The sequence below is a fragment of the Bison bison genome, unplaced genomic scaffold, assembly GCF_000754665.1.
Source record: "Bison bison bison isolate TAMUID 2011002044 unplaced genomic scaffold, Bison_UMD1.0 scf7180017864309, whole genome shotgun sequence".
Classification (NCBI taxonomy): domain Eukaryota; kingdom Metazoa; phylum Chordata; class Mammalia; order Artiodactyla; family Bovidae; genus Bison; species Bison bison.
Genome location: NW_011494881.1, coordinates 2691879 through 2702020, shown reverse-complemented (window position 1 = coordinate 2702020; position 10142 = coordinate 2691879). Strand labels below are relative to the sequence as shown.

The following is a 10142-nucleotide window of genomic DNA, read 5'->3' as shown; positions in this document are numbered from 1 at the left end:
ACCTGGGGAGTTCATCTTTCAGTGTCCTATCTTTTTGCCTTTTCATACTGTTCATGGGGTTCTCAAGGCAAGAATACTGAAGTGGTTTGCCTTTGCCTTCTCTAGGACCATGTTTTGTCAGAACTCTCCACCGTGACCCATCTGTCTTGGGTGGTCCTACATGGTATGGCTCATAGTTTCATTGAGTTAGACAGGGCTGTGGTCCATGTGATTAGTTTGATTAGTTTCCTGTAATTGGGAGTTACTTAGATGGGGGTAATAAGTGAAGGTCTTATAGGCCACGTTTGCCCTGGAAGCAGTCTCATTGGCATGCTGGGAGGACTAGGGGCAGTATTCTTAGGATTAGCATTGTTAGTGGAGTAAAGAAAGAAGAATTTTTTCTGCTCCCCAACCCACCATGTCCCTTGTACCAGAAAGCAGAATTTAAATTTTTTTTTTTTTAGTTTTTAATTTTTAAAATTAATTAATTAATTATTTTTTAGAATTAAAAAATTTTTTGAATGACTTAGCTTATTTTTGACTGTGCTGGGTCTTCGTTGCTTTGTGTGGGCTTTCTCTAGTTGTGGTAAGTGGGAGCTCCTCTCTAGTTGCAGTGCACAGGCTTCTCATTTGGGGGCTTTTCTTGTTGTGGAGCACGGGCTCTACAGCACATGGGCTTCAGTAGTTGCCGCTCTCAGGCTTAGGTGCCCTACAGTGACATGTGGGTTCTTCCTGGACCAGGGGTTGAACCCACGTCACCTGCACTGGCAGGCAGACTCTTAACCTCTGGACCACCAGGGAAGTCCAAGAAAGCAGAACTGAACACCATGTGAAGTTGAACCGCAGAGTAGTAGCAACAAAGAAAGTCCTGATAGTCTTGCACAGGGTAGGCCTGAGGTTAGATGAGAAAATGCTTTGTAAATAATGATGTCTTACACCAGTTGTAATGAGAAGACTAAAACTTTGAATTTCAGAATATAAATTTTATTCTGTGAAAGCTAATCAGCAATGTGACATTTCCTCACCTTTGAGATATGTTCACAGAAATACTAGGGAAAAGAGTTAAGTCATAAATCTTTGTTTTCACTAAAAATGTTATCCCCTCTGAGATAAGTGGCCCAAGTTGTATCAGTAATATGAAGGGATATTGTATCAGGGTTTGTGATCTAATCTTTAAATCAATATTTTATATATAGTTTGGCTTGTTTATGGTAAAATTGATTTGTTCATATCAGACTGTTGTATAAAACCTGTATGTTCTATTTGTCATCCCTTTGGCATAAGTTAAACTAGTAGTTTATAACTCTATAAACTCTATTGTAGGAGTATATAAAATATAAAAATCTACATTAAAAAACATTATAGCAACCCTATAAGCTGTGTTTAATTATTTACCATTTTATTGGTAAAATGAAATTAGTATAAGTTTAATTACTACCCTGTTTTATTGATGAGGAAATTGAGGTTTAAGGAGATTAAATAATTTTTTCAAGAGCACAGCATGATGTCAAGACCAATCAGTTATGTTCTTGGTTCTCAAGTTAGAATCCAGTGAGAGTTTTCTCCACTAAGACCCCAGTAACCCAAACCTGGGACCGCTTTACTGGAATGAATGACACTGCCAGAGAATCTTTTAAAAGTGATCAAAAAAGACATGCAACCATATAACAAAGTTTATTTTTCTATTTCTTGATTCCTTTCAAACATTTAACAAAATAAAATTCTTTTTTTGGCCAGAAAATGTGAATAGCACTCTAACCTTTGTCACTATGAGTGGGAAACTGAAGGCCAGAAAAGAAGAGGATGGTATCGTCCTGGACCTGCCTCTTTATCCAGCCCATCCCCAGGTCAGCTTTTTAAAATTATTGCCACACACTGTATACAATGTGCCTATTTTACAATGATTTTGTCTTTTTTCCTGATCTAGAAATTGCACGAAGTGGAGGACCTGATAAAGGTTCGTGAAAGAGTCAAACTTGAGCCGTGGGATTTGATCATCTGTAATTGTTTGAACAAAGATTTGTTGTATTTGATCTCAAATATAGACCTTCTACCAATGTAAGTGTTCTAGTTTGAGCTTGGGTGAATACTGCATGGTGCCTTTCAGGTTTGAATTTTAATATTGAATCTATTTGGTGAAAAGATTGACCAGTTTTCCCTAACTCTTCATTATCTGATTAGCCCCCATGGAAAGATGGGGGAGGGGAGAGTGCCATGTGGCAGGCTGAGAGTGAAAGAAAAGAATGGAAACAGCCTGGCAGCAGTCTGTGTCCTGATCTCTTCAGTGGAGAATAAGGCTGAGATGACGGGGCTGTGCTTTGATGCAAGAGAGCAGAAAAGCAAGGGTACTGCAATAGAGAAGACAAGATATATATAGCAGCCTCCTCAAAGGGTCTGTGTGGGGATGGAGCTTTATGATAAGGATGATGATGATGATAAAGAATATTTTTGAGAGTCTGTTCTGTGCAGTACCATGCATTTTAATGCATTATTTCATTTAATTCTCACTGTCACCCAGGGCAGTAGGCACTACAGTTGTCTTGTGGAGATTCTAGAAGGCCAGAGCAGCCCTGGATAGCCAGGTGCTTAGGTTTTAGAGCAGGAAGGGCCCAGGTCAGGACCAGGCCAAGGGTGCCATGAGAAAAAATTATTCTGGGAAATGGCCCGTTACAGGTAGTAATGGGTATTTCTTAGTGAATTTTCAAATACAGCATTTGTTATCTCTTTAGTGTTTTGCTTTAAGTTTTCAAAGAATATAAGCAAGTATCATGGATTCTACTTTTACACTCAGCTTCACCTATGGCTTCGGTTTTGGGAGACAAGCTAAATTCATAAATGAATTGCTTTAAGCATATTGGCAAAAAAACAGAAAATCTTTACAGTGGTAGACCTTGTTCATGATAGAAAGAACTTAACCTGCTCTCTCTAAGCCTCAGGGTCAGCATTTGTAAAATGGGAATGATGAAAAGTATTTATCGTGAGTATTGTCATTTTGGGCTTCCCAGGCGACTCAGTGGTAAAGAATCTGCCTGCCAATGCAGGAGACACAGAAGATAAGGGTTCGATTCCTGGGCTGGGAAGATCCCCCTGGAGTAGGAAATGGCAACCCACTCCAATATTCTTGACTGGGAAATCCCTGGACAGAGGAGCCTGACGGGCTGCATTCTTTGGGGTTGCAGAGTTGGATACAACTGAGCATGCATGCATTGTCATTTTTGTTCCTAGAAACTGTCAATAAGATTCTCAGTTGAGAATTAAACTTTCAAATTGACATAAGAATCCATGCAGAGAAGGGTTGGATGACCCTTCAGAGAGATTTGGAGGCCTGGAGAGCAGATGGGATTGGGCTGTAGGAGTCACCATATCTAGAGGGGGGACATTGGTCAGCAGTGGTCACAGAGGCAGACCTTCCAGGCACTACCCTCAGTAGTCTTGGCCATGGAACCTAGAGCTTCTAAGCCCCTAAAGAAGATTGCTGCTGCTGCTGCTGCTAAGTCACTTCAGTCATGTTCAACTCTGTGCGACCCCATAGACGGCAGCCCACCAGGCTCCCCTGTCCCTGGGATTCTCCAGGCAAGAACACTGGAGTGGGTTGCCATTTCCTTCTCCAATGCATGGAAGTGAAAAGTGAAAGTGAGGTCACTCAGTCGTGTCTGACTCTTAGCGACCGCATGGACTGTAGCCCACCAGGCTCCTCCATCCATGGGATTCTCCAGGCAAGAGTACTGGAGTGGGTTGCCATTTCCTTCTCCAAGGGATCTTCCCGACCCGGGAATCGAACCTGGGTCTCCCACGTTACAGGCAGATGCTTTTACTGTCTGAGCCACCAGGGAATCCCATTCCTCTAAGAAGCAGGCATAAAGCCCCACCTCTACAGATAGTAGACAGTAGTGATTCAGAGCTTTGACTCCAGGGCTCCTCAGTCCTGGGTCAAAGTGTGTGTATGTGAGAGAGAGATTCTGGGCCTCCCTGAATCTTTTTATCTGTGGGGAAAATACCCAATTGAAGGAGTTGTGTGTTGAGTCTCATAGTAACATATATGAACAAGGCCTGTCTTTGGCTCTCAGAGGCTAAACTTAACCCCTAGTAAGGTCCAAGTGCTCCTGAACACCATGAAATTGGCCTTCTTTGAGAAATACCTTGAATCCTAAAACTGACCTGAAACTCTTGAGACTGGAGATGTTGGGTGTGCCTGGCACAAAGCAGATGTTTGTGAGAGATTGTTCTCCAAGGACTTGACCCAAGACACACTTCTGAGGAAGTTTTGGTCTGTCTCCATAGACTGCCATTGGTGACACGTTGGTTCAAGATGTTCGCTATTCTCCAGATACCAAAAAGCTCCTGGTCCGGCTCAGTGATACTTACAACAGGTAAATGAGGTTTTTGACTTTGTCAGTACTGTGGGGGAGGGCACCAGATTCATAGCTCTGGCTTGATCTGGCTGTGCCATGTTCAGTTGAACCATGATCTACACTGCCAGAGTGTTCTGTTCCTGGGCAGGAAGGTTGTAGTTGCTCTTCCTCGCTTACTGCTGAGCCACTGGACAAGCTGCAGCCTGGCCTGCTTTATGGAGTCTGGGGAATGGGTAGTCTGTGGAATGGGTTTGTCCTAATCCATCCTGTTTATGAACAAGGTCATTTCTGGAGAGCCTGACAGTGAATACAGAGAATTTGCTGCAAGTGGAAACCACAGGGAAGGTGAAAGGACTCATTCTCACCCTCAAGGGGGAGCCTGGTGGGCAGACTCAAGCATTTGACTTTTACTCCAGATATTTTGCTCCGTGGTACGGTGTGGCTGAAGACCCCGTAACAGGTACTTTTTGCCTTGAATCCTGAGGAAAGCTAAACAGTGGAGGAGGAGGAGAACCGCTGTTTAAGTGCCCTCCACAGTGAGCTTTCTGGTTGTTTGGGTTTTGAGCTGCCTTTGTTTCCCTATCTCCCCTCCCCATCCCTTCACTGAAGTCTCTTGTGAAAAACACAGTGTTAATGAGGCAATATATAGCAAGGTTAAATTTTAGCATCAGACAGGCTGGGTTTGCGTCCTAGCTTCCTAGCTGTTGACCTTGGGTAAATGATTTAACTTTTCACAGCTTTTGTTCCCTGTCTATGAAATATGGATAATACCTCATAGGTTGTGTAAACACAATGCATGTTAAACACAAAACATAATGAGCACAGTGCCTGGCACATGGTAAGTGGCCAATAGCTGTTAGGTATTTTAACAACTAACGATAAAACTGGCTCCTTGAGCCAACACTTCTAGAGCTACCTGTTGCAAAATCCAGTGGCCAATGTCCACTATATTCCCAAAGTCCTTTGTGCTTTTCAGTGGCCAGCCTGTGTGATCATTGACCAAGATTTGGTCTTTGAAGGACCAAGTCCTGGACTGCAGGTGGGAAACAGGGACAGGAATAGCGTTTTTCTTCCTCCCCTCCTCCTTTGCCGCACCTGCTCACTAAGTGAGTGGAATGGGTTCAGCAACATAGGAATTCAGGATCTTCCACAAGCCAGAAGCAGAGAGTTGAAATAAAAAGTTGGCAAGAATGTGATGCTTCCTACTTTCATCCTCCTTGATAAAAGTGGGCTGAGCAGCAAAAGGCGGGGAATGCTTTTTGGAGGAAGCTGATGGATAAGAAGTTATGAGTGGATTTACACATGCGTGGCTGCTTCCCAAAGATTTTAATTATCACAGAGGGAATGTTCCCCCCTGGAATTATGCTTTTCTAGAGTGGGAAAGCTCTTTGGACAGTGATGGCCAACAGTCTTGGTTTGCTTGAGACTGAAGGACTTCTCAGAGTAGGGATCTTCAGTGATGAAACCAGGGCAGCCTCAGGCATACTGGGATGCCTGGGCACCCTGTCCCATAGTATTTAGTACATTTTTCTGAAGGAGAAACCTTTTTCAAACCATCCTTTCCTCTCCCAAATACTTGCCTGTCAGTTATTACTTAGCAGTTTGTTCCTTCATTTTAGTATTTATTCTCTGATCTACACCTAGGGCACAATCCTGTGAAAAAATATCTCACTAAAACAAAGCTCTTTTGGCACCAAAAACTGGGAATGTTGTCTTCATGGAAATTTTGGTCTTTTGTCAGAGTTCCCACCCTTCTTTGCGTGTGCATCTTAGGAGGAAGGATATGTTTTTCCTTGATAGATATAGACAGATGTACGTGAAAGCCTTAATTCTCCTACCATGGACTGACAAGGAATTGATAGACAAGAATTAAAGCCTGCAGTTTAATTCAGCCTTCAGAAAGTGTAAGATGCAGCAGATATGTCTTTTGAAGGAGCTTATCCATAAATTCTATGTCTTCCTTTCTATTCCCATTCATAATTCCACTTTGCAGAAGTCATGGCCAACATAATGAGTAAGTTGTCTAAGGTTCAAACTGGATAGTTGATCCTTTATGAATGTAGCAGAGTTGCTCCTGTTTTCTTTGGGATTGTTGTAACATAACTTTTCACTTCTTTTAAGGGTCTGCACATACTGTTCTCAGTAGCTACTGGTCTGAGCAACTGGGGAAGAAAGACTTGCACGGTAGGACAGTTCTTTTTCAAATTTAAAAAAAAATTGCTAAACTTTAAGCTAGTATTCCTTTTCATATATGCTATCCACTTGAAGATGTAATAAAATGTTAACTATCAAACAAAAATGTTAACTATTACCCACATGAAAACTAAAGGTTTTGAATTCCTTCACCCTGAATCTTCTGCTCAACATCCGCCCCCCCAAACATTTTCCACCTCTGTTTCTCCCAAAGCACAGACACACTTCTAATACAGTTAAGTGCCAAGTAAGTATTTGCTGAATAAAGTTAACTAGGTGTGTAATTTTGGCCCAGAAAGGTTCTTTATAATGTGATGAGTTGAGATTGGATGATTACCAGGGTCCCATTATGGGATTAAATAAAACAAATTGCTTTGGAACCAAGTGTCCTAGTGATTAATACATTGCTCAGGACAGAGACAATAGATGGTAGCCAGTGGAGGTTACACAGCTAGTACCACATGCAGAACAGGCTACACAATCGAAGTAGAATTTTGACCTTAGTGGACAGAAGTTCTTACTTAGTGGGATGGTTAAGCATCTGTGACCCTGATTTGGGGATAGCAGGGTGGCTGTTCTCTTTCCATTGTGAGCCTAATTACTTCCCTAAGCTCAAGAAGCCTGAGGCTGTACCTCACGTTTGCTTGACAAGTGTGGTTGATTGCTATCCACAATGAGTAGGGAACTCCTTTTGTCCTTTTCAGACCTCGAGAAAGACGGGGCCTTCTCTAAAGGGCCCAAGAGCACCCCCTCTTTATCTTTTTAGCCTTTTAGTCCTAGGCTCTATCTTTTCACTTGTGCTTGCTTACTCCTAGACCTAGATGGAGCCAGGGAGGAAGCTACGGTTAGGGTGTGTCTGGGGCGTTACAGGAAGTAATAGAGGAAGTGGCTCAGGAAGGGAAGATGTAGAGCTGTGTGCTCTGTGTATCAAATTGCGTTTGTGGCCTCAGTCCTCAGGAGAACGGTGTGGGCTAGGCAATATTATGAACAGATGAAGGAACACATTGTTTAAAAAATTAGTTAATAGGTTTTTATTGACAGTGTTGATTTATTACATTAAATAAGTTTCTCATGTATATTGTATTTCTGCTTCTATACATCCTACAGTGTGCTCACTATCAAAAATTTATTTTCTATCCTTTACCACGGCAAAGGCAATGGCACCCCACTCCAGTACTCTTGCCTGGAAAATCCCATGGATGGAGGAGCCTGGTAGGCTTCAGTCCATGGGGTCACTAAGAGTCAGACACGACTGAGCGACTTCCCGTTCACTTTTCACTTTCATGCATTGGAGAAGGAAATGGCAACCCACTCCAGTGTTCTTGCCTGGAGAATCCCAGGGGCGGTGGAGCCTGGTGGGCTGCCGTCTATGGGGTCGCACAGAGTTGGACACTACTGAAGCGACTTAGCAGCAGCAGCAGCAGCAGCATCCTTCATCATGCAGTTGATCTCCTTTAGGCGTTTTGATCCCGCACATATCAGCCTGCCCCTCCCCTTCTGGTAACCACTCTCTGTTCTCTGTGTCTATGTGTTTGGTTTGTTCATTTATTTTGTTTTCATTTGTTTGAAAGAATGTATTCTTTAAACTGACCTGGGAGGATTCTAGAGCTTATAATAATCAGTCTTTCACTATGTCTTATTAATTAAAGGGGTGAAAATTATCTTGATTTGTGACTTGTTTTATGTTTTCTTCAGCCTTTCAGTGTTCCAACCGGGGAGGAGAACTGACAATTTCCCTGCGTTCTGATGGACGAGTTGACATCAAGGGAGGCGCGGCTCTTGTTTTAGAGGGCACGCTGACAGCCTAGACTGCTTGCACTGCAGTGATGCAATCTTGAATTACTGAGTATTTTCTGCATAAAAAGAAATGTAAGAGACTGCTTTGAATAAGATTGCATTGTAGTCCACTTAATCCTCACCTGAGAAATAGAACAAGGAAGACAAATTAAGGGATTTAATAATGCTTCCTGATGAATTAACTAAAGGAGTTTTGGTTCTACCTGTGAACATATTCGAAGTAACCCATATCAAAGAATAATGTTGTCACCTTTAATTATGACCACCAATCACAGAATGAGGAACACATTTATGAAGAGTAAGATTAAATCATTTAAACTCAGATGTGAATACCTGATAGATTGTTTTGCAGCCATCGAAAAGACCCAATAGCTATGTGGAAATATAGAAAAATAGTTCATAGTATAATACTAATAAAGAAAATTATAGTGGACTATTAAATGTTAGCAATGTTATGCTATGTCTGTGGAGAGTAGGAATTTATATGGACAAGAATGGATCATGAAGATAGAAAAGTAAAAACAGTTTATGTGTGAATGTTAAGGGTGGAGTAATTTTAATGTACCTAAAAAATTATTTCCTTTATTGGAACATGCTTACGTTTAATACCTAAAAATCAGGACGTGTAGCTAAATAACTAAAACGCCCAGAAATTTTTTAAATGAGTGATAATGAGTGATAGAGTGATAATAAAATTAAACATGGAAAGTAATGTGATATCCTGCCTCTTTCCAAGTTCTTTTCAGGGTGGGAATCCCCCTTACTGTCACTCCCATGTATTCTGCAAATTAGGTGCCCAGCTGGTATCTGAATTCTCACCCTGTGGGTCAGATTTGCTGCTTAGCAATCTGATGTGGTTGGTAAAAAACAATTTGCTGTCTCCTGTGTGTAAGACACTGGACTAGAAATTGGCAGGGTAGAGAGCTGGGGGACAGGATGCAAAGGAGATTAGACGGGGAGCTTGTAGGACTCTCAAGCGACTCTAACTGGGGAGACCAGGCTCATCCTTTCATGAAAAGATAATGAGCACTTGTACTGGTCTGTGATTAGGGTCTGCCATATGCAGACCCTGAGTGCTATGGCGTAGTCAGGGGAGTGTTAAAAAACAGGGTTTTGAAAGATGGGCATGAGCAAAGCTTCAGAGATGAATGAATGTACATGGCCTCTAGGTTTTGTCTAGAGTTTCTATATCTTGAAAGTAGTTACATTCTATAGGTGCGGAGATACAAAGGAAAGTAGTTATTAAACTAACAATCTAGTTGAAGAGACAAGACATAAGGACAGAGAAACACAAGGACAGATAAATAATATTGAAAACTATTCTTTTTCTTTTTTGAAAACTAGTCTTAATTTTTTTTTCTTTTTCTATAGAAAAGACAGGAATCACAGCAATTGTGAGTCATCCCCAGTGTATGAGAAAGGGAGAACTATGGTTCTTCAGGTATGGTTTCCCAGACAAGTAGCATTTGCATTACTTGGGAGCTTGTTAGAAAAGCAAATTCTCAGGCCCTATCTCAGACCCACTGAATCAGAAGCTCTGGAGATGGAGACCAGAAATCTATTTTTTAACAAGCTCTCCGGGCAATCCAGGTGTACATTTACATTTGAGAACCTCTAATATTCATGGTAATGAGTGATAGAGTGGTAATAAAATTAAACACAGAAAGTAAGGTAATATCCTGCCTCTTTCCAAGTTCTTTTTGGGGTGGGAATTCTCCTTGCTGTTGCTCCCATGTATTCTGCAATATCCTAGTATTCAGCCATTGTCTTCTTCCCTCTCAAGTGACAATTGCCTCTGTAGCTCAATAACTTTTATTCTCT

At 41.7% G+C, this 10142-nt stretch overlaps 1 protein-coding gene across 2 annotated transcripts in view; it reads left to right on the top strand.

The window, feature by feature from the left end:
* Positions 1-10116, top strand: part of PBLD (phenazine biosynthesis-like protein domain containing) — a 36933-nt gene extending 26817 nt beyond the window's left edge. The window contains exons 4-9 of one of the 2 annotated variants that reach the window (XM_010852168.1): positions 1717-1826; positions 1907-1936; positions 4261-4349; positions 4613-4791; positions 6453-6515; positions 8220-10116. In XM_010852168.1, coding sequence (XP_010850470.1) covers positions 1717-1826; positions 1907-1936; positions 4261-4349; positions 4613-4791; positions 6453-6515; positions 8220-8332 — 584 coding nt within the window. In that variant the 3' untranslated portion in view covers positions 8333-10116. The remainder of the gene's footprint in view (positions 1-1716; positions 1827-1906; positions 1937-4260; positions 4350-4612; positions 4792-6452; positions 6516-8219) is intronic. The other variant, XM_010852167.1, reaches the window with a different exon arrangement.
* The last annotated feature ends 26 nt before the right edge of the window (positions 10117-10142 follow it).